The sequence below is a fragment of the Neodiprion pinetum genome, chromosome 7 (assembly GCF_021155775.2).
Source record: "Neodiprion pinetum isolate iyNeoPine1 chromosome 7, iyNeoPine1.2, whole genome shotgun sequence".
In the NCBI taxonomy this organism is placed as follows: domain Eukaryota; kingdom Metazoa; phylum Arthropoda; class Insecta; order Hymenoptera; family Diprionidae; genus Neodiprion; species Neodiprion pinetum.
Genome location: NC_060238.1, coordinates 12805822 through 12831290, shown reverse-complemented (window position 1 = coordinate 12831290; position 25469 = coordinate 12805822). Strand labels below are relative to the sequence as shown.

The window sequence follows — 25469 nt, the reverse complement described above, 5'->3', positions numbered from 1 at the left end:
ATAATTCAGAACAACAACGATCGTCTTTAACACGTTGAGCGCCACGCGTATTTCTAAGACAATCCCGTTCAGGCCACGCGCGCCGCTGTCAGCCACCGATAAGTCTAGTGTCAGCCACCAATGGCTGACGCGGCCTAAACGGAAAGTCTAGTGTCAGCCACCGATGGCTGACATGGCGCTCAACGTGTTAAGACAGGTAGAGATGCAGCGTTGTAGCCTCGTCGCTCACGTGCCACATGCCCAGCGCAGTTTCACAGTTCTGGACGACCGTCGTTGTATTTTATAGGTGAAACACTATTCTTTTCGCGTTTGTTATTCTAAAAAAAAGCATCGCAATTAATTTCGTCCTTGGAAATACAAATTTTCTCAGATTTTTACGCCTGCTTATATGGGTGGGAGTCGAGTTCTGTCATGAAATTCAGGCGGAAGAAGATATTTTGTGAAATTCTCATGTTCCAATCAATGTGTACAAAAACTTTCGCATATGTGTCTATGAATTTTTTTTGTTAATTGTTTATCGTAAATCAAGCTCTTCCGTAAGCCCTCATCATGGCGGTGCGTTGAAATGTTCATATTCCTATTATATGTTCCACGGATGATTCATTAAATAAATTGATTGTGCCAAAACGACTCGGCTGTCGTTGACTCCCAGGCCATGAAAAAAAAATTGGCAGCTTCTGAAAATTTGAAATTTGGAGTAGGAATTTTCTTTATATTACACACTCACTTTCTCAAGCCTGCAACACAATTTAGACCACTGTGTCTATCTTTGTACTTAGTGTCTGGAAAGGGAAGGAAGGGCTGGGTTCCTGTAATGGTGACGACAGTGGCGGTAACGAATACTATTTATGGTATGAACAAAGGTACACAATAAATATTCTCCATCATTCACCTGCAATTCCGAAAGTGAAATCAATAACTGCAAGAACAATGCATCATTTGCGTTAGGATGACGTTCGTTGGTGACGATGCTGAAATCAAAGTGGAAGACATAAAAATTGCCTAACGAATTCACGCGACACGAACATTTTTTCGCATTGAAAATCCTGGTTCCTGTTCCATCCAACTGCTCCGTTGATTCGTGAAATTCGTGTGTCAATCACACCCTTGTGAGTGGACTGTGAAGCATTCGATTTGTAAGGCAGTGTAAGCCGTTGACTGTAGAGTGATTTTGGTGCCTCTAGAGACCCTGTAGGTTGTTGCGTCCAAAAGTTACACCAATTTTTTAACTTTTGTGGTGGTTTTTCACCCCTAGGGGGTGGAACAGTTAATTCAAGCGGGTGATATTCGGGGAGCCTTCAATCCTAGAGTAATTTTAGCGCCCGTACGAACTCCGTAAGTTTTTGCGTCCATGAGTGACACCGATTTTTCTAGTTTTTATGTGGTTTCCACCCCTCGGGGGTGAAGCAGTTAGTTCGAGCAGGTGATATTCCGGGAGCCTTCAATTCTAGAGTAATTTTGGTGGCTGTACGAACCCGTAAGTTGTTGCGTCCATGAGTTACACCGATTTTTCTAGTTTTGAGGTGGTTTCCCCCCCTCGGGGGTGGAGCAGTTAGTTCGAGCAGGTGATATTCCGGGAGCCTTCAATTCTAGAGTAATTTTGGTGGCTGTATGAACTCCGTAAGTTGTTGCGTCCATGAGTTACACCGATATTTCTAGTTTTGAGGTGGTTTCCACCCCTCGGGGGTGGAGCAGTTAATTCGAGCGGATGGTTTTCCAGGAGCCTTTAATTAGCCTATAACTATGACCGTCACACTTTTTTGAAACTTGACCTCGTTCTCGTTTTTTTTTAAGTCTGGTCCATCTCGAGCCAGCACCGCCACAGGTTTTTTTTAAAAAACGCCGAGCAATTAATTCAAAGATGAGGAATTCCAAGAGCCTTTAATTAGCCTTTAATTATGACCCTAAAACTTTTCCGAAATTTCACGTGTTTTCCGTTTCTCTCGGTGTGGCGGTTCCAGGTTTATGTCGAGCTGGCACCGCCACAGGTTTCTTTCAAAAAACGCCGAGCATTCAATTCGAAAATGGAGCATTTAATTAGCCTTTAATTAGCCCTTGATCATTCCATAGGAGATTTTTCGATTTTCGAATGTGGCGGTTCTAGCTTGATATGGCTGATTCGAAGTGGATTACGAAACGAGCTATGAGAACGTTCTAGTATCCGTTGTCGTAACATATTTTGTAGCTCTAACTCTACAGCTTCTGTATATTTTAATGGTATGGGGTACCATCGGCTTACAAATGGCTTATTAATCAGTTGCAAGTTTGATTGAATTTCCAGCAATTTCAGCACAGCCCACTTTATCAGAAAACAGATGCTCATATTGGCACAGCAATTTTTCAAGAACTACTATTTGCTCATCGCTTAAACTCATAAGACTTGTCGCGATCGCTCGCACATCTTCACAAGAACTTTGATCATTATTCGTACATATAATTGTTCTAGTGAAGCAATTAAAAAATTCTTCGATTAAATTATTACCTTCACACAACTTTGTAATCTTGTGTTGAATTTCTATCCTCTCAATCGTCTTCTTTCTTATCATTAATTATCAGTGTATCACATTCATCAATTTCATTACGATTAATAGTAACATTTTCTTTTTCACTACTTTGTATTTTTATTTGCAGATTTCCATCATTTTCTTTCTCTTTATCTATAACTTTCATCACGTCATTAATAATCATAAGGTCTATATTATTCTTACATTTTACACAAATATTCTCGAATACTTTTTCAGATTGTTTGACATTATTCATCACGTTATTGCTCATTGCTAGATCATCATTTTCATAAGTTTTCAAAACGACTTTGTTAATATTATCAGATTCTGGGTACTGGGAGTGTCGAGGAGAGTGGCAGGCTACCTGGTGGGGGAAGAGTTACAGAGGGATAGATTAGAAGGTAAAGCGGGAATGAGAGCTTGGAAGTACGAGAAAAGGGTGGAGGAAGGAGGGGGTGGGCAACTAGCGTGGAGATGTAGGATGGAGATGAGGAAAAGAATAAAAGCAGGGAGAGGCCTTGACGACTGGGAAGAGGAAAGAAAAGTGTTTTTTCAAGACAGAGGATGGAGTTTAACGGAGGTGGGAAAGAAATGGGAAGAGGGTCTTGTGAGGGGGGAAGAGTTAGTGAAAAGAGAAAGGAGCAAGCAAGAAAAGGAAAGATGGGAGAAGATACTAGAATCTGAAAGCAATAAGGAGTATGTGTTCATAAAAGGAGGTGGGATTCCAGGATACCTCAAAAAAGGATGGGGCGAGGAAAGATGGGCAAGAATAGCTAGTTTTAGGTTGGGGGATCGACTTAGGGGAGGCAGATATTGGGAGGACAGAGGGAGAAGACTTTGTAGTGTTTGTGGGAGGTAAGAGGAGTTGTGGAAGCATGTATGGGAGGTCTGCTTAGGGATGGGGTTGGATAGGGGATGGCAGGAGATGAGGACAGAGGTGTTAGGGGAAGAAGGGCAAGGAGAAGCATGGCTGACTGGGATTGAGATGCTTTGGGGTAACATGGGGAGGGAATAGGACGGGATTGATAGTGAGAAACAGCGGAAACGGAAGTCCTGGATGGATGTCTGTGGTGTGGAGGTAAGGATGATGAGCGTATGCAGGTTTTCTTTGCACATAGTGCTTCATTTTCCCTGCTTGAGTATGTATTGTTGTAAGTTCATTACTGTGTAGATGTTTTGTAAAGCAATAATGTCTCAAGATAATTGATACCCGATAAGGTACCCCATTGGTCTAGTACTAAGCGTATTATGGTATGAGAATTATATTTTATTATGTTAATGATTTATATTGTACTCGCTATAAGTACGCTTTAAAAAAGTGTAAGCGAAACGGGGGTCCGCAATTTTGTATCCCTATTTATTGGGCAAATAAATATTATTATTATATTATAATAATATCAGATTCTTTTCTATTATCTGATTTGATTGCATTATTTTTTCTTTTTACTACTTTCATATAATACGTCATTTGATTGCATGTAAATGAATTTAGCTGTTCTGAAGATTCCCGACCGTATGAGTAGAACGATGGCGCAATGAGCACCGCATTTATTCTAATAGTTTTGCATTCATAATCTAATACGATTCTGTCTACGAACAACCAATCATTGCCAAAAATGATACCATTTACTAAATGCGGTACGATTTAGAAGACTGTACGCATAACTTTGTTTCCTGTACTTACATTTACAAGTATTTGTCGCCTGACTGGAGTAAGTGGTAGATAAGTGGTGTTCTGCATCATGATTTTTTGTTACATACGGATTATTGTTAATATTATCTACAAGGTCCTTAGCTGAATTTACATAGTCACAACACGATGCGGAACTCTATCGTAACGCGTCGTTATTTAGTTATATTTCTATTCATTATGTGATTTAGGCCTTCAAACACATCTGATTTTGGAGTAAAATATTTGGCTTCGACAACTTGCTTGAAAAAATACATTTGCAATGCTCCATATTGTGATTTGTATTTTTGAGAACTCCACTTATTTTTTGCCTCAACTTGCATATAGAAATAGAGTAAAATTTTTGCAGAATTGTTCGTTTAAACGCATCATAATTTTCAATATGCCATTTGATTGAATTCCACTATAATCTAGCTCTGCCTTTCAATTTACTCTCTATAATTCCGAATTTCCTTGAAAATATGTAAATTTGAACAACTGGTGAATTTGAAAAATTAACGACGGAACCAGGAATCGGACCTGGTATCTAGCGATGCTTTACCGGAGACTTACTCCACTAGACCACCTAGCCGCCCTAACTCTGTTGTCATTAATTTCTCTTATAACCAGTGAGTTCAAATTTGTTTTCATGTGCCCGATTTGTATGAGTAAGAATTTCTTCTCTGCATGCACGATGTAAGGAGACTGTAGTGTGTAGATGTTATGTTTACCTAGGCTAGGCTAGGTGGTCTAGTGGAGTAAGTCTCCGGTAAAGCATCGCTAGATATCAGGTTCGATTCCTGGCTCCGTCGATAATTTTTCAAATCCACCAGTTGTTCAAATTTACATATTTTCAACAAAATTCTCTCGTAGATTAATGATTTGCACACCCGCATCTCATTTATTAGACGGCATTGCCGTCTTACGGGCTTCTCATCGGAAGCAAAGGATTGAAAGGGTAAACATAACATCTACACACGACAGTCTCCTTACATCGTGCATGCAGAGAAGAAATTCTTACTCATACAAATCGGGCACATGAAAACAAATTTGAACTCACTGGTTATAAGAGAAATTAATGACAACAGAGTCAGGGCGGCTAGGTGGTCTAGTGGAGTAAGTCTCCGGTAAAGCATCGCTAGATACCAGGTTCGATTCCTGGCTCCGTCGTTAATTTTTCAAATTCACCAGTTGTTCAAATTTACATATTTTCAACAAAAATCTCTCGTAGATTAATGATTTGCACACCCGCATCTCATTTATTAGACGGCATTGCCGTCTTACGGGCTTCTCATCGGAAGCAAAGGATTGAAAGGGTAAACATAACATCTACACACTACAGTCTCCTTACATCGTGCATGCAGAGAAGAAATTCTTACTAATTCCTAATTTCCATTGGCCAATGACATTTTTCTAATTAAAATAGCTTTCCATGTTATCTAAAAAATCTGTCTGATTCGAACTTTTTTCTTTGAAAAATTCAGGAATATTTACATCAATATGTGTCCCTTGTAAACTAGCCACCAATCCACTTAACAATGTTACATCATTATATACTGTTCGTGCTTGGCGTGGACGGACCCTTTCGAGCATTTCCCGTTGTTCTTGATTTCGAGTCTATAATATTCTAATTTCTCAGGCTAATTCGTCGTTTTGTTTTTGTGGATTTCGTAATTGTACCATGCATTCTTTTCTACCAGATAAACTCACCAGCTCCTCCTCAAGACGTTTTAACTGTTTTTCTATGCTCATGTTTATTGTGGGTTTTTGTGGACTTGACTTTGTCCCTTTCTTTGTTTCTATCGGTGAATGTACAATTTTAGACCTAGTTTGAATAGTTGAACAGATGGCCATCAATATATTTTATAACTATTTCACATGACTTTACGGCTCTTAATGCTGTACGATAATTATCATAAAACAAAATTCACAAATATATTAAAAAAATTAAGAGACTTTTGTTCCGGCACCAATTTTATAACGAACTTTTTACAACTCGGTCAGGTTCTGTAAAGTGAGCAATGGTGTTAATGTTACACTTAGATAAATGGTTATACAGAGTAATTTTACCTAAAACATTGAACGGGAGGTTGGATTCACAATAATTGAATATAATTTTAATCTTTTTGAGGCGTCACGTCTTGAAAATAAATGTCCATCCAGTTAACTTTGAGTCGTTCAGTATCTGTCTAGCAAACAACATAAATTATAGTGAGTGACAACTCAAAATTAATAAGTAATCATCGATACATAGTTTTAATTACATGTTGTTTGTTATCTCTTCGAATCCTATTGGGAAAGCTAATTGCATATACTCACACCAATTATAAATTTGACGATGTAAAAGAAACTGACGACTTCATGTTAACTGGATTAACATATATTTTTAATACATGACGCCACAAAAAGATAAGAATTACATATGTATGATTATTGTTAATCCAACCTTCCGTTCAATTTTTAAATAAAGTTACTCTGTATAACCATTTATCTAAGTATAATATTGATACCATTGTTACTCATTCTACAGAACCTGAGCTAGTTATAAAAAAAATGAGCCGTCACGGGACGCCTGGCAGATGTGAAACATCGACATTATTTTGTAAAATTAAAATTAATTATAATTAATAATAATCAATTTAAAAAAATTAAAATTAATATTCAATTAAAAAAAATAATTTGTTTTTAAGTAAAACACAGGTTATGTGTACCGTAGTAAACAACACTGTATACACTATGGAGTATACACTATAGGTATCCGAGCTCAGTGTGGCGAGAGAGATGGCTTAACGCCGGATCGAGTGTGAAGAGAATCGTACAGTCGATTGCGCATGGCGACGCGTCGCCACACCGTACACACTACTACATATAGACTGTATATATATACCATCATATAGCGTGGCGACGCGTCGCCACGGCGTGCGTCGCCACGCCAGAAATCGGTTTTACGTGCGGCTATAGATGTTTCACATCAAAAGTTCGTTACAAAGTTGTAAGAAGCAAGTAGTCATCTGAGAGAGAATTTTGAGTCTGCAGTCAAGGAATTGTCAAAGTTTCAGAAACGTGTTACAAAGATTAACTTATCCATACCTTGCACTTGTTATGATTCGTTACCAGCGTATTATAGTTAATGCACTAAATTCCTGTGTGTCAATGAATAATTAAGATTCAAGTGTTTAGATAAGATAGGTGAAAGAGTCAGGGATAACGCTTATTACGTAACCTCTCATTGTTCGTCCTTAACCTTTCTGCAATATAATCTCATTGCGTCAAAGCCGCAATGCTAACCGTGGTAAATAAGCTGTCGTGTGAGCTTTTTGTCGTCAGTTGCAGAAAGCAGTTGATAATCCAAAAACGATCTTGTTCTCCAACTATTGCATTCGATTGATTCTATTAAATTTGTATTAAATGATCTGACTGTAAAATTTTCGATTATAGTTTCTCCTTTCTACATTTCTGTTTCCTTACCATTCTCCTCTGACTCCTATCTGAATGCCTGTCGGTAAGCAAAGTAGCACCTAAAGTGACTCAGCGAAACATGAATCTAAGAGCACTGGGAATAAGCTGATTTTTTGGATGGTGAAGGATTTCATCCACTAACAGCCGGCACCATGTTATTATTCATCTAATACTCACGAGTCTTACAAAGTGCGGTTTTATTTTACTGATCGACTCGAATTGACCGAGTAAGCAGAGTAAATCGGTGTACTAGCGCCATCCACCGGTTTGCGTTCTCGGAAGTAGCCCCTAGCAAGCTGGAGTCGGAGGGTCCTGACCCTTACTGTCTTTTTGTCAAAAAACTTGTGAAAATGAAGTATCACTTCTTTGTATTTTTGGGATAAATTTGACGGTCATGGGATTTATTATGTTTACGACGATTCAGCATGCTTTATATCTAGCCGGCGATCGCGCTGCGAGCTAACTAAACATGACGAACATAAGTGACTCAACCAAAAAATTAGCCTTCCTGGAATCATTGTTCACAGGTTTACGTATCTTTCAGTACACGTGTCTAAGAACGGCAACCGATACGCACTTTAGCTCGGGATACTTAATGCGTATGCACAGTACGCTGATCCCATACTCATTGTCAGTTATGTACCAATGATCCTTGGCGGCGGCCTTTATATTATACCTAACGCCTAGTATAACATCACATGGCGGAGCCAGCGCCGCTTAGCTTCCCCTCTTCACTACTGCGCTACTGGCGGCATGCTGCGGCACAGTGATGGGTGACTTACAGGAATCGAGCGTAATGCATGCTTGAATATATTTTTATCTGACTAATTTTATTTTTGGACTGAATGGCGAACGCGTACTAAAAAAAATTGTTTCTGAGCTTCTAGAGCTCTACAATAATGCATCCTAACAATCTCATGAATGATTTTAACATTGTCTAAAATCTCAAAAAACATCACATTTTATAGGAAACATATTTGAAATTCGTCGCGTACAAGCACATTTTAGACTAATGTATGTGACTTGTTAACATATGCACATTAGAGAACTCTGTATGTGGCTGTTAATGTGTGTATCTCGGCACACTACATTATTTTTAGCCAATTTGAATGGACTCAGCCGTCCATTTGAAACTATATGAAAGACTCATATCAATTTTTTCGCGAGAAAAATTTTGTAAAGAGAGAGAGCAAGTTTGAAAATTTTCAGATGAGTTGAAAAATTAACGACGGAGCCAGGAATCGAACCTAGTATCTTGAGATGGGTTACCGAAGACTTACTCCACCAAGCCACCTAGCCCTCCTGACTACAGTGTCATTAATTTCTCTCATCACCTGTATTCAAAATTGTTTTGTTTTCCTGTGCCGTGAATTTGTATATGTTTGAAATTCGTCGCGTAGAAGCACAGTTTAGACTAGTGTATATGACTTGTTGACATGTGCACATTAGAGAAGTCTATATGTGGCTGTTCATGTGTGTACCTCGGTACACTACATTATTTTTAGCCAATTTGAACGGACCCAGCCGTCTAGTCGAGTAAGTCTCCAGCAAAGCATGTTTAGATACCAGGTTCGATTCCTGGCTCCGTCGTTAATTTTTTAACTTATCTGAAAAATTTCGAAATTGCACTCTCTCTATTTTATAGGATGTGAAAAAATTCGAACTGATTTTAGGTACAATTTTCATTCGATTTCAATTGGTGATTCAAAGTCAAATTCAATTCATTTTCCTGAATTTCAGCAAGATTTCATTTCATTACGCAAGATCAAAAACGATTCAGTTTCAAATTTTATGGAATGTAGTGAAAAATTAGGAATAATATTCGACTAGATGTTGAGTGGTTCTCAAGGTTATAAGTTACATTAATGATCGCATATGCAGCTATATTTTGTATCATGTTTTACAATTTTGAATATTCTCGAAAATGCTCCGCAGTTTTCAGAAGATGTACACATATGAGGCTTCAGAAAATTATGAATGATTTGCGTATGAAAGTTGGAAACATTTTAAATCATTAGGAATGATATTTATCGTTCTCAAAATGTACGACTTTTTCAACAGATACCTTAAAAACCTCAAGTATAATCAACAGTACCTTAAAATACTTGAAAATGATATTATTATAAGAGCTGAAAGATTGCAGAACGATTTTTAATAATCAACAAAAGATTTCGAACTTAGAATAAGGTTATGCGATTTGGTGGAATTTCTGACAATCATTATTAAGTGAGAGATTGAATTATTTTGGAGAACTTGAATAATTTCTTGGAGAGTTATGAAATACAAAATACTAGTGACGAAGAACCCTCGTTCAAATACTCACCGTATCATCAGTCTCCACGGTAGTAGAATAGGAAGCGCAGTCTTCGCAAACTTTATGCTGGCACTCGTTGCATGTCTTAGAGAAGTCATCGGGTTTGAAAGACTTGAGGCAAACCCGGCAGGCGCCGGTTCTACTAGCTGGTCTGGCGTGTTCTGGTTTCCTGCAGAGGATTTGAAAACAAGAGTGAATAAACGATACCTCATGATATAAGTGATAGGCGTGCCATTTCGGCTATTAGAAAAAGGAGGATACAGCCTTTTGCTCTGGAATGTGTTCGTCAAATGAGTAAAACAAATCAGCATAAAACCTAGGTCAAGGGAAGAGAAGTGGGCCAATTGGTGTATCAAGCAGGTATACTGGCTACTAAAAGTGAATTTGAAATTGGCGCTTGTTTTATGTAGTTATAGTAGAAGTACTAATATAATACCTAAAGTTCGTAACTCCGATGAAGAAAAAAGAACGAAATCCTCCAGTTCCTTTCGGTCGTGTAACACCCTTCGTATGCACAGAAATTGAATAAAATAAATACTCTTTACAGGTAACAATACATCAATACTGGCACACGTGATCCTGTCCTCAACCCTATTACGGGAAAGCAAAGCCGATCGCCGAAACGTACCTGTGTGATCGGCCTGGTCCCAAGGAACAATAGAATCCCCAATTTAGTGACGTACACAGAAAAATATGAAGTTCCACGTCGAATAATTCCTGTATGAACGAATTTTCGTCATACTCTGAGGAAAAATTTCCTCGTTAAATACCTTCCTAAATTCACGGAAATGAGAAAGACTCAAAACGATCACCTAAGCCTACTGTCTCTTGTCGTCTGATTATAGTCATACATAAATGCCCTTATCTCCGTGGGGTGAAAATGATTACATTATAAAATGTCGAATTTCTGTGAGTCATTTCCCTCAAAGATCGTCTTCACACTTGAAATTACAATAGCTCTGATAGTTACGGTGGAAATGACAGTGCGGTAAAGCGATCAAGACTTCATAATTATTACTAAAAATCGACGTGGAAAGATTAACGTTTCATTCTTACTTTTGGTGATAGTTGTAGTTGTTTTACTGTGTGCGTATGTATTCAGGAATAATCGGAAGTGCGTCGTATAAAGACATGTCAAAACTCAGCACGCTGGTCTTAACACAAATTTTCCAAAAGTTGCGGCAGATCGGAAACGTAAAATCGAAGCCTTAAAATCAGAATGAGAAAAAATGACTCGACTTGATCACACAAATATGGTAAACAGTGACACCAATTCAACGAAAAAATGCACACTAGAAGAGTTTAGGAAATTTCGACTGATGTGAACGACCAGCTTACGAAAGGTCTTGAGGAGTGTGAAAACTTTTCTTTGCAGTTAAATTAAAGTACGGACATCGCCAATCGAGCACAAGTTAGTTTATTTACGATTTTTGACGATTGCTATACGGTACAAGAATTGCTTTCAGTCATTCAAGTACAAGAATGCGGCGTTGAAGGATAATCTGGCCAGAGATAAATGTTCTCCTAAGCAAACTAGTGTGTATAACTACAGATGGCGTTCCTGCTATGGTTGGATGTTAACCGGGATTAGTCACACTGTGTAAAGAAGATCCTGATATTTCTTCAACAATGTTAAATTCAACAATGTATCACTTGTCAACAAGCTGTGTGTGTCTAATCTGTCGATACGATTCGTTTTATGGAGCCAGTTTTAAAGATTATTAACCTAATTAGAGCGAGATCTCTGCAACACAGATTACTTCGATCATGTCTGAAAGAAGCTCAAAGTAATTGTAAAGATTCAATTCTACATTCAGAAGTCGGATAGTTAGGTCGCGGCTAAATTTTGTAATGACTCCATGAGACTCTACCCGAGATCCGAAAATTTCTGATATTCTAGAATGACGGCATTCAACAACTCTGTGATCAACCTAGGTCACCAGACTTGGCATTTTTCATCGACTTGATTTAATAAATAAACAATTTAAATTTGTTATTGTAAGGAAAGTATATCCACATATGAACTGTAGCCCATTACGTATTGAATTTTTGTCGAGAACTCATGCTTTGATTAGATTTTTCCGAAAAATTTAAATGGGTTGTTGTTTCGGCAAAGTATCGAATTAGTCAAATGTGTGTCTCGCGACACTGTAAATCGTCCTCACGCATGAACGCACACTCGCGTACAATGTTTACTTGCCGTCTAGCGTCTCTGCGTCAAATCTCGCCGCTTGTCCGTGTCGCGACTCAAAACAAATCAGCTGTATCACATGTATTGTCTGCTGTCTCAAAATCATGTATGTGTACCATCAATGTGTATTCTCGCCTGTAAATCGTCAGTTATCGTTCTCTTGCGATACAGATCGCATCAACTCTGTATCCTCCTTGAATAAAGTATTCTTCATTGATAATCAAATATAATCTGTCGTCAACAATCATCCCGCTTCCTCGCTATAGTCATTCATCACTAACTCGCGAATCCCATGTCAATGATCCATATCTCTTTGTCATCTCTCTAAACAGTGGTAAGCTTGAGAACTTGACGGAAATACAGCAAACTTTGGTAGCCATTAGTGATTTTTGCGGGAAGAGGTTTACCGCTTACTTTGAAAAGTTTACTAAGCAATTTCAACAGCGTTTTCATCATTATATGTAGCTTCAAAAATATCGAGCTGCTTTGTTGCAGATGCCATAACGCATGATGAATGCGTTCTGGGAAGAACCTTCCCTCGATGCTGCTGTATGGTACGTAGGCAATGAATGGGTTGTTTCATATAGAGGCGTGACTTTTTCATGTGGAGATGCAGACTGGTCCGGGCATTCTTTTTTGGGCTGCAATTCACCGAGAATATTTTGATTTCGTTTTAATAGAGGTTTTGCGTGATACCCCTCACTAGTATTGCTATTAGGTGATTGTTTATCGTATAATAGTCACAAGTTCTGATATTAAATTTCTATTTCCATAACTAATCAAACACGTGCTATCTGTGTCACTGCGGCAGTCATTGAATTAAGTATGATTGGATCTGTTTGTGAGTACAGTACTTCATATACATGCATTTGAGAAGTTCAGGGCAAGTATCACTTTAGTCCATTTTTGATCAAAAATAAGTTAGTGATACCGTTGTTATAGCATTAAAGAGTACTTACCAAGAATACCACTGTTGAGTGGGAAAAATAGCAAGAATCCAAGAAAAACCTATCTGAAAAATTGATTTCGTCCGTACTCTCACGAGAAAGCAAACATTGATTTATGTTTTTCTCAAAATCAGTCCAAATAGATCAGAGTGGTTCTTGCTCCAGACTCTTCATTTGTGTATAGAGTAAAATTTTACTCACAATTACAGATAACCCAATGAGTCGTTCATAAGGTGAAATGCAACTGTATTGATGATAAACCTGGATGATGTAAACACATAGCGGCTCAAATTTATTTGATAAACGATGAGGAAAGTTGATAAAAAACAGATGATGAGCAAAAGTAGGAAAAGCCGAGTGCCCGGCAGTTTGCAAAGAACATTTATTCAAACAGTATCTTGAAGAAATGTTTACTATTAAGGCTAATTAAAGAAAGAAAGCCTTTTCCATCAGTAGAACTTTTGAAGCTAAGTGACGAATCTGCATTGGAATCAGTATCAATAGCAGATGCAGAAAAACAAAATGTTAACATAGTAAGAAATCTACTGACGTATATAGTAGCAAAAGTCGAGTTGAACTTGGAAACAGAAGATTGCTCTAAATATTTAAAGACCTTTTTCATTTATAATGAAAAATTTTGGAACTATAGCTAAAAGTATAATCTGGAAAATCATCTCAATGATTTTTACAACAGCAACATAGTGATGAGTAATGATGATAATTTGAATTTATGCTGTTCACAACCTCGATGCCCAACGCTTCTAAGTATTAGCTTCATTTTGCATCACCTATTCAATTTCATGGATTGATATATTATTTTCACAAACTAAAACCTTTGTAATTTCTTTTTGAGCCCTTCTTATATTTGTGTTTGAAAAACCTTAGTTACATTTTTTCTTTTCATGTGATTGGACTGGTAACTTTCTGTATGTATGGATTTACGCTGTCGAATTCACTCTCGCCTACAATGAGTGAATGAGCACCTAAGAGTATACTTCTGCGAGGGAGCAGATAAACTGTCAGTCGCTATTCCCAGAATTGTGACGTCACCGAACGACTGCTAAACGCTCCATGATACGACCAGCCACCCCATATAAAAGCGCCACCGCGGAGCGGCGCTCAGTTCTAGTCTGACCACAGCTGAGCTTGTTCAGCGTTGAGATTTACAAACACCCATACCTTGGTTGAATCACAGGTTGATACTGAATACGCTCAGTTACTTTACCGCACCGAGTTCGTACATTGGTTTGTTTGTTTGCACACCTAGTTCAAGCACCCAGTTCGTGCATTTATCTAAGGCACCTCGTTCGTGCAACCTTCCGGAGATCCTTTCAAGCACCTAGTTCGTGCACTCATCTAAGGCACCTAGTTCGTGCAACCTTCCTGAGATCATTTCTTGCACCTAGTTCGTGCATTTATCTAAGGCACCTAGTTCGTGCAAACTTCTTGAGATCCTTTCCTGCACCTAGTTCGTGCACTCATCCAAGGCACCTAGTTCGTGCACTCATCCAAGGCACCTTGTTCGTGCAACCTTCCTAAGATCCTTTCAAGCACCTAGTTCGTGCACTCATCTAAGGCACCTATTTCGTGCAACCTTCCTGAGATCATTTCTTGCACCTAGTTCGTGCACTTATCTAAGGCACCTAGTTCGTGCAACCTTCTTGAGATCATTTCTTGCACCTAGTTCGTGCACTCATCCAAGGCACCTAGTTCGTGCAAACTTCTTGAGATCCTTTCCTGCACCTAGTTCGTGCACTCATCCAAGGCACCTAGTTCGTGCACTCATCCAAGGCACCTTGTTCGTGCAACCTTCCTAAGATCCTTTCAAGCACCTAGTTCGTGCACTCATCTAAGGCACCTATTTCGTGCAACCTTCCTGAGATCATTTCTTGCACCTAGTTCGTGCATTTATCTAAGGCACCTCGTGAGTGCAACCTTCCTGAGATCCTTTCAAGCACCTAGTTCGTGCACTCATCTAAGGCACCTAGTTCGTGCAACCTTCCTCAGATCATTTCTTGCACCTAGTTCGTGCACTCATTCAAGGCACCTAGTTCGTGCAAACTTCTTGAGATCCTTTCCTGCACCTAGTTCGTGCACTCATCCGAGGCACCTAGTTCGTGCAACCTTCCTGAGATCCTTTCAAGCACCTAGTTCGTGCACTCATCCAAGGCACCTAGGTCGTGCAACCTTCTTTAGATCCTTTCAGGCACCTTGTTCGTGTCACCTTCTTGAGAGCAGTTAATAAACACGGTGTACAAGATTGCACCATTCGTGCAATCTTGTCCGCAGCGCTTAGTTCGTGCTCCTTTCTCTAGGCGACTCATCCGATTACATTCATAAAACGCATTATGTGTACTGTCTTCTTACAGCCTGGAAATTATCTACTTACATTGGAAAATAACCAACTTGTGTCTACATTCCTAGACGAGCCTCATCAACCAACAACGAACTAATACAATCTCTTTACTCCACAGATTCTTCCAATATTGACCCACTCACGCTACGTTATAACACCATTCTTATTCTTCCAATTGCATTAATTGCCTTATCTTATGTTAGTTATTATAATTCTCTTTACAATATATCTTTTATTCTCACAGACTCAGTTTGGTCCTTCAACCGAGCCATCCGAGCCATTTCCTTCTCTTGTTTTCAAACAATTTGACTTTAAATTTTCGTATGCATTGAATGCATACGGTTTCTTTCACGTTCTGACCGTTTCGGAAAACATTTATTCTTGTTTACGTCAACCCTGGAGTCAAAGAATAATATCAGCAGTCTGAACCCGATAGACTTAGGTGCACGTGCGTACGAGAACGAACGAGTGGTATCCTTTCAATATTGCAAGCTAACGGTCAAAGCATATTCTTCTTTACAATGCTATTTATAGCTTCCATCTCATCAACGCTTCAACAAAAACTGTTTAGCGTCAAACAACAGTTTGTTAAAGACAAACCAGACGCTCGAAAATCCCCTTACGATATTTTCGGTCATGCAAGAACTAGCGTGCACGTGCAGCGTAACAAAGCCTTTTTTAAATGGTATGTTTGGAAAAGGCCAGAATAGATTATCTTTGTATATACGATGCAAGTATACGACTCTGTCGGCATATCAAAATGTATCACATAACCAAGAATCAATGTTACAAATAAATCTTGAGTACAAGAGCCGAAAAAGATATGCCGAATAAAGTTGCGATGATCTGTGGGCGAGCACGGTGGTCTAGTGGTGTAAGTGCCCGGATCAGCATTTTTGGACCCAGGTTAGAATCCTGGATTATCCATTATTTTTCTCATTAGAAATTTTGCCGTCATGATATTGTGACAAAGGGTGAAATCACCCGTCTTACCCCCTTTTAATGATCCAGTAGTCATCATAGATAAAAAAAGTTTATAAACCTCTTATGTTTTCAAAAAGAATAAGGTTGCTGCGTCAACCAATATTATTGTAAAAACAGCCTTGTTTCAGACTTTAAACTAGAAACAAGTTCCCTGCTATTAAAGCTTTTCCATTCCATTCCATTTCCACATTTTATTTGCGTCCTTAATTGACTCACTAAATAAGCTCGCGAATCCATATTTATTTTGCAACATCTTAAAAACGTTACACTGGTTACATAGAATGTATAAATCATTATTTTCATCTTAGCGGCACATCGGTAGTCAAAATATTAACTGAATTAACAAATAATTAGGTACATATATACCAGACTGTGGTGTACGAAGTTTAAAAATAACTCTTACTGGTAAACACATCCCGTCATATAGGAAAAAATGAGTACACGACTCTGTTTACATATCAAAATGTACTGCTTAACTAAGCATCAATGTTTCATTGCAAACTATTAGCGTGAGTTTTTGGCAGCCTGTGGGACTTACAGATCAGTGTCGACCAAGGAAGGGCGGATTTTCACAGATCACGTGTAATTGCTAAACTATGTGGTTCAGCTGGATGAACATTGAATGCGTATTTTGGAGACAGATTGTTCTACGCCTCGGATAAGTTTCAGAACATTACGTTAATCATTGACTGAATCACTGATAATAAAGACAACAATCCGTTCTTTTGTTTTCTTGCAATTTACGGTCAAACTGAGAATGCTACAAAGATTTTCGTAAAGAACAACACGACACATCTATTGTGAATTTTTTTTTCTGAAACCTACATAAAAAAAAATTTCGCTCATTCACCGCTTTTTAAATTTTTGATGATTTTTAGCGCCCAAATCCAGACCCAACTTTTGTAGAAAAGTTCAGGATACCTTCCTGGCCATCCGATTTACCTGTATAAAAAGTTTCAGAGATGCGTTCTTTCTGGATGGAATTCGGTAGAATTTCTATACATTCCAACTGGACTAACTGCGTTCTGTTGATACTCCGTACGATTTCGCGGGAAGTGACGATTTGGCTGTCTGTTTTTATGCTCTGTACTTCTCCGATTCGAATCTGACACTACCAAATAATTCGTGCGTGTATAATCATACACCCTCTGTGAGTAGGGCAAAATCGTCAGTCCAACGAAAACCCGACCTTTAAAGTGATAATTCAGTAAAAACAGAAATGTTCCAAATTCGGAACAATGGCATTTAAAGAGTAGTATGATAAGAATTCCATTTATCATATTTTCCGTTTGAAAAATGTTTAAAAATAATTACATGAAATATATTTTTACTAAATTATGATGATACATCTAAATAAGAAATTCTGCATCCTTCCGTTAATTTATACATTTATTTAGATCATGCAATTAATTCAAAGGGTTACGCGAGTAAGTACAAAGGTTGTTTAAATCTCACCTAAGAATTCGGAAATCAGTGATTCAGAAGACAGTAATGACAGTTATTCAGATGAAACCGATGTTGCAATTCGAATATCGAGATGTGGCAATATCCAGAAATGCGTCAACGCGACAAAGCAGAGCAACACCTCTCTTATGTGGCGAAATACATATGAATGCATGGACGCAGCACTGACGTCCTAAATAGTTCATAAAAGACAGGCAGACGATGAGTCCGGCGTCAGAACATCGAGGCCGTAGTGAGACACGTTATTTAGAGACTTAGCCTGATTATAAGTAAAAGCCTCTGTAAGCTCTTTGGAACCAAATTCATTTAATTGTAACATAATAAACTTCACTTTTCATACGACTTTTTATAACCATTAATTCAACAAACGAACTACCTAAATAAATTGTTACGTGGGAGTGAGAGTGTACTGAGCGGTGGTAGTTAATGATTAATTGAATAATCAAGCTCCCACGTAACGACAATGAATAAAACTTAAACTTAAAAAAAGACCTACCTTTCGATAAGCCGGTAATTTGTAGGATCGTGTTGCTATAGTCCTGTACATGTCTGTGAGGTTTGTTTAAATTGTTGAGGCAATTCTATAATAATGAAAATGGGAAAAAGGTCGTTCAAAATAAACGGTTTAATATGATTCAACTGGTAAAAGATAAAGTATATTCTGTGCGATTTCGTAATTGAAATGTTTGATAACAATGAATGGTGATGATGACATAAAAGCCGAAAGTAACAATTTATAAAGCGTTTGAGTTTATATGACGATCCACGCCGACGGACGAATTTATATTCAAATGCAGAGAAGCTGCAGAATCACTAAATTTGACCGTTTGCGGGTTTTGGCAAATTATGTGTTATTCTATTTTAAAGGATATTATTATTTGGTACCAGGAACATCTACTCTGAACGATGGTTATAACTAGCTGGTCGTGATTATTCGATATTGTATCTCTCTTTTTAGATTATCTTAAATCAATTATATATCCTGTTGTTAATTCTTGTTGATTAAATCTTGGAAACAATACATATGATTTAATCGGGGGTAGTGAAGCTAGCCACCAATTCTAGACTCGCTTTTAAATGAATATTACAGAAGTAAATTTTGATAATAAAGGTGAAACAAAAATTCGTTCAATGTCGAAGATTAACACTCGGATTGACTTATCTTTAGGTGAATTGGTCGACGAGATTGAGAGCCGTCGGATGGTGTCGGTCTGCGTCAGTAGAATTCTGGACCAGGGCCTCACCTCAAGTTCGGAAGAGTTGATGAATCGAACGATGTTGAACGTCGGTCACTTAGTCTTTGTGGATTTAGAATGATATCTTACTATTGAAAGCTATAGTTGAAAGTGTCAATTTGTTGATTTTGATATATGTTAAAAATGATTCCAAAGATTATTTATTAAAAATGATAGTGTAGTTATTATTATTGGCACTTAAAGTTACCTGATTCGGTTGAATCAGGGCCAAACTCAATTTAATTACGGAAAATGGAATGGCATAAAAATGTCTATTCTCGAAATGATGAGATTTAGTAGAGTACAGAAAAGATGGAAACGTAGAAGATAGTAAGTCTTTTGCAGCTAACAGAATAACGGAATGCTCGAATTTGACGAATTAGCGCGAGACTTGAGGCCGGTCACAACTAAGATTTTCCGAACGCTACTATTGCTCAAGAAGGGCTAATACGGGTTGACGTCCGCGCACCTCGCGACTTGACAGACGAAAGACGCTGCTTCTTGGGCCTGAGGGTCCAAGGAGCTGCAGTTGCAATGAGGTGCGAGGGCGACCTCCCGGCGCCCAAATGCACATGGTCAGCGTTACTTCACGCTTTTCGACGGTGTTCCGACGATTCTCAATCTCGTCAGTCACACATTAAAAATATGAACAAGAGATATTTACGTACAATGTTCACACATTCATTCATACATCCTAATAAGTAATCTATTTTAATTTGGTGGTTCCAAAGGTACTGATTTATCCTAGTTATTGGTTATACTTTTAACTTGAAAAAAGGGATATTTCCAGGCTAAGCGCTACTGATGCTAATTCAGCAGTCTCCTATCTCAGTTCTTGGTACAAGATATGCGAAACAATTTTGAACCTTATACTAGGGATCATTGTTGGTCTCTACGTGACTTTTGCCAGGAGGGGTGGAACTCGCCGTTACTAGAATATGAAATTTTGATGAAACAATATCTGTGCATTGAAGAAATTAAAGAAATGAAATGAAATGGAATTTTGACAAAGGTACGCCAAGGCGGTACGTCGTGAGTAGCACAGCAAGGGGGGTTCTGGATACAAACACCTTCTTTACCGACCGAGCCGCTCCGCGCAGCCCAGACTCAAACCCTTTTCCGCGATGACGTCACAGTCTGCCGTACCGAAGGTCAAAACCGTGCAACCTTACCGACAGTTGTATCGATCGAGGGTCAAAATCATGCTGTTTTACCGACAATCTTACCGTCCCCGTGCAACCTTACCGTCAGTTGTATCGATCGAGGGTCAAAATCGTGCTGTTTTACCGACAATCTTACCGACCGAAGGTCTGTAGTGCTCGCCTGCCAACGGTAGAGGGCGCAGCGGGGGCGAGAACTTTTTTACCGTCCCGCATTCTTCTCCCACGATAGGACTGCTGATGTGTAACATGAACCACTCCGAATTCCTTTCCCACGGCAGGACTGCTGACGTGTAACGTCAACCACCTCACATTCCTTTCCCACCTTATCAACCACGTGACATTCCAAAATTAATAGTTCCGAGAATTGTTTGTCTCAAATTCAACGTCGCACCGAAATCCTTTGACCGCATACCGCTCGCCGTCAAGTCGAAACTTGTCAAACGCATTGTTTTGTCTAACCACCTTATCAACCACGTGACATTCCAAAATTATTGGTTCCGAGAATCGTGTTTCACTTATTCGGATGTCGGTTTGATATCAACCACCTCACATTCCTTTCCCACCTTATCAACCACGTGACATTCCAAAATTAATGGTTCCGAGAATTAGTCGCGGTACAGAGCCATGGATCTGCGGTGTCGGGTTACTATCGCTCTTGGAATGCCAAAAGGTGCGCGCGCATACACAAACTTTGATATCAGCCCCGTGACATTCCTTACCCTCCATCAAATTATGTGGTGGGGGAACGTTATATAAGCGAAAAGTGAAAACTTCATCGCCAGTCTGAAGCTGTTCTTGCAATTGAGAAGTGCTCTGGAACAACGTGAGTTGAAGAAACGACTAGAACTGCTCCTCAAGAATATTGGAGAAGTAAAACATCTGCTGAAAATCAGATCCGACCTCAATCAACTTACAAGAGATTTCGAGCACCTACAACTGGACCGTAACGACAATGGATTTTTCAAAATTGAACGAAGTCGCTCGTCTGGAGACATTCCTGCCGTTGAAAAAGCTCTCGGACCTCGAAGTCTACTTCGAATACCGGGTCAGTGGCGTTCGTCGGGTTAAAACGAAATTTGGAGACAAAATCGTTCTGGACTTGGATGACGCTTTCTCGATTTTTCTGCCCAACCGACTAAACAAAGCCCTCCACGAAAATGAAGATTTGTTCCAGAAGGTGACGACAGCCAGTAAGGAGATACGGCTGCATCTACGCTTTCTTGGCGGACCGTACGGTCAACTTGAATTTGTATACGTATAATATTCGAATATCCAATGTTCTGTGTAAGTCTTACGTTCATTAAAAAAGATTTATATTATGAATATTTTTTCATTTATCCATCTTGTATACCTTTAATCCTACGTACTTTGTAATTGTATCTAGAATTAAGTCTCAAAATCTAAGAAAATGCTACTCCGAACACCATTAAGCAACAATGGTGGGTTTCGAGCTGCGTCACGTAATGTGAACTCTACGATGAGTATTTGGACGGGTTCAGACCGGAGTGCAAGGTCGGCCGATAGCCGCGGTACAGAGCCAAGGATCTGCGGTGTTGGGTTACTATCGCTCTAGAAATGCAAAACATAACTCGGTTTGAGTACAGCTCGGTCAAGGATGGAGAGCAAGGTCGAATCTTACATAAGCTTCGTATTGAAAAAAATTCTCTCTTAAGAGCTAAGGTGAAGGTATAAAATTATTTTATGAATATTCTTTAAAAAAAACAGTTTTATTGAGTACAATTTTTAGAGTACGGTTGACAATTACTCCACAAAAATAGTACAATAATTCTATTCAACAGTGTCATGACCAGGGTGATATATTCGCCAGGAATGCGGGACCGTTCTTGTAGACGCTTCTGCGCAGTAACACAAATCGTACAGCCTCGCCATCCGGACAGTACGATGATTTTGTAGCCAATTCTGAAGTATGCAAACGTTTCGTGCTGCACAGATTGCGTTGGGTATTGTGTGAAGGTCGCATCTCAGAGACACAGCTGAAGTTTTTTGCAGGGTTTCAAGCGACGGGCAGTCGAAGTCCAACATATTGATGATTTGAACTTCCGGAACGATTTTGAGCAACCAATCTCGTTTTTCTTCTCCTTTTACGTACACGGTTTGAGCTTTGCACAGCCTGTCTTCAATGGTCCACTCAACTTCCTCAAAAGGGATGGTTCGACAGCTCCAAGATAATCCGTGAAAATCGCGTTCTAACCAAGAATTTTGGCTTTCGTATTTGACGTCCAGTAAATCCCATTCGTAAGGTGGCTTGAAGAAAAACACTGATGGAGATGCTTCCGAGTAGATTGAAATTATAGCCAATTCTTTTAATGTGAAGGTATTGTTGAAAGGTCTACGAAAGCCTTGTATGTCAACGATAAGCTCCATCTTTGAACAGTGCGAGATGGTGGGAACGGGTCAGCTTTTATACCAACTTTTTCACCCCACCACTGAGCGGGTTGTATTCGACAATACGATCGTGAACAATCAAGCAGTACGCCGATGTTTCAGCGGGAAAGTTGGCTCTAGCTTCAAATTCAAGACGGATGTCGACAGGTCCGTACTTTAAAGATTTGTTTTGTTTTGAACAGTCGATAACGAACAAGGAGACGTCTCGAAGGAATTCACTCTTTGTCAGCAACGGCTCGGGGTTCTTGTCGTAGTAGGTAGCTTGGAAGTTTGCGTACATTTCGTACAGGAGCGCGTACAGATTATGACTCATGTTGAGGTTCAGGTTACCGTACGGATAAGATTGAGAGTTTAAAAATAGCTTGACGTCCGTGATATTGCAATGATCGAAATGACTTGCGTTCTTGCCGGACTTGTTCTTTCTACTTGTTTGGAAACTCAAAATGACGTACCGAGGTTTTTCAAGCCGAGTGGAAGTTTTCACAGTCCAAACGTGTTTCGATGTTGTGGGAAGTAAGGGATATTCGTACAATTCCCAACTGCGAAAGCTCATCGGAACAGGCGGATCTCTCTGAATGAAATTTAGTAGGTCAACTTTTTTCTGATCCGCGAGTTTCAAATACGGTATTAGCCATTCCACTGCATTGATCGTGATTTTGAATTCCTCCTCCTGAGTCTGCATGATTGCGTTGACGTCAGTTTTTGATCTCGTCAAAATTAACTCATGTTTAGCGTTGACAACGATCTTGCGGTAGTCTTCGGCGAAACCCAATATCATGCTGAGCGGTATCAGTACGTCAAAGTTACCTTCGGCATCGGTTAATTTTTTCTTCTCTTCTACATCGAGCCATCCAGCGTTCTCCATCAGCCAAGTCTGACCAGGGTGCAGGGAAGCGTAACCCTTCATGAGACTTGTCAAGCCAACGTTCTTGCTTCTATCAACCTCAACTGCGTTAATTTCGTAGCGAAATTTCTTCAAACAGATGACAGATGGCGTTGTTTACGAGCTGTGTGTTCACAGTAGCTGTACCATCAGGTTTGAGGAGTCGTCCGTGGATATGTACCGAACTTTTGCTGGGTAATATGCATAAATCCTGATGCTGAACGGTGATTCGAATTTCATCGCTGTTGTTGAAAGTTGACGAGGCGTAAGGTTTGTGAGCGTGAATCTCGTAATGCGCAACGGATTCGTCAAAGACGACTGGTGTTTGAATGCTCAAGATTTCCTCCTCCATGGCACGTAGCAGATGATAAAAAAGCATATCGGATTTTTATTTGTCGGAAATTCCTCTTCCAAAAGGTGTCAGTTTCAGACCCAGAGCTATCAGGAACTCCACGTTTCGAGGTGTTAGCGGTTCGGGAATCGATCGACGACTGACTTGATCGGGGCATGTCGACTTACTGATATACCTCCTCTTTGACAGTCTGTTATATACAATTCCCATCGTTTATTGCGATTTGATGTGTAGTCTCACAGTAATAACTTCACCACGAAAATTAACGCGAGGTGTTCGCACTTTACATTCATCACCCGCTTTTTTAACGGCGTTCTCAGCTCCCTTTAGCGCAGATTCAATAGCTACTTTTGCATCGTTGCTTGGAACCATAGAACGTTTTGCAGCATTTACAATTTTTCTCAAGGTCACATTTTTTGACTTTCGCATTCCCACTCCGAGTTTTGATTTTACTTTCATTGTATTAGCTACTGCCCAAGCGGCTGCCTTCTCACCCAAATTTGCGTCCTTTGCGAGAACCCGTTTCCAAGCTTTCTCAGCCAACACCCTATCAGCCTCGTTTCTAACCTCAAGGTTCTTACGATTTTTCGAATACGCTATATCGTGTTCCTTACACGCTGCATCGAGAGGATTGATATCGGAATCGCCTCTCGCGAGTCTTTTCGTCAACTTCGTACCAGGACCGCAGTATTAGTAACCGGGAACATGCAACTCGATCGGAAGTTTGTTGATGATTCTATTCACCAGACCCTTGCTACGATGTTGCCGCCTGCTGCTGCTTCGTTTACCTCTGTACGCGATCATGTTCGTGCGTTGACTGAAGAAAAGTGCTTTAAAACGGGGTATTTAAAGCAAATCCGATCAGTCATGTCCGAGATGCGGTTTGAGAAACAACCTACCAAGCTTCCCGTGATGAATTTTGACAAACTTTCGGAGCAAAATGTCGAAAAGCACAAACGGCACGGTGAATTACTCCCGAACAGTGTACGTGCGATATTCTGTGGACCGTCGAATTGTGGTAAAACTAATGCGTTGCTCACTCTTATAACCCATCCCAATGGACTCGGATTCGAAAATATCTACATCTACTCGAAATCTCTCAACCAACCTAAATACCAATTGTTGAAGCAATTGCTGGACCATGTTGAGAATACGGAGTATTTTGCGTTTACCGAGCGTGAGCAAGTGATTCCACCGGAAGAAGCACGGCCCAACTCAATAATCATATTTGACGATGTAGCGTGCGAGAAGCAGGACAATATTAGAGCCTACTTTTGCATGGGTAGACATCACGACGTTGACCGATTCTATCTCTGTCAGACGTACGCGCGTATTCCCAAACATCTCGTGCGCGACAACGTAAACTTACTCGTGTTATTCAAACAAGACGATATGAACCTGAGACACGTATACAACGACCATGTGAACACCGATATGTCTTACACAGAGTTTAAAAGTGTGTGCTCTGCATGCTGGAACGGTGAGAAGTACGGGTTTCTGGTGATCGACAAAGACAGTGAGCTCAACGAAGGACGATACAGA

At 39.5% G+C, this 25469-nt stretch overlaps 1 protein-coding gene across 1 annotated transcript in view; it reads right to left on the bottom strand.

Annotated features, from left to right (window-relative positions):
• Fife (regulating synaptic membrane exocytosis protein fife) overlaps positions 1-25469 on the bottom strand; it is a 2091151-nt gene that overhangs the window by 1482701 nt on the left and 582981 nt on the right. The window contains exon 5 of the mRNA XM_069137999.1: positions 9956-10115. Within this exon, the coding sequence (XP_068994100.1) occupies positions 9956-10115 (160 nt within the window). The remainder of the gene's footprint in view (positions 1-9955; positions 10116-25469) is intronic.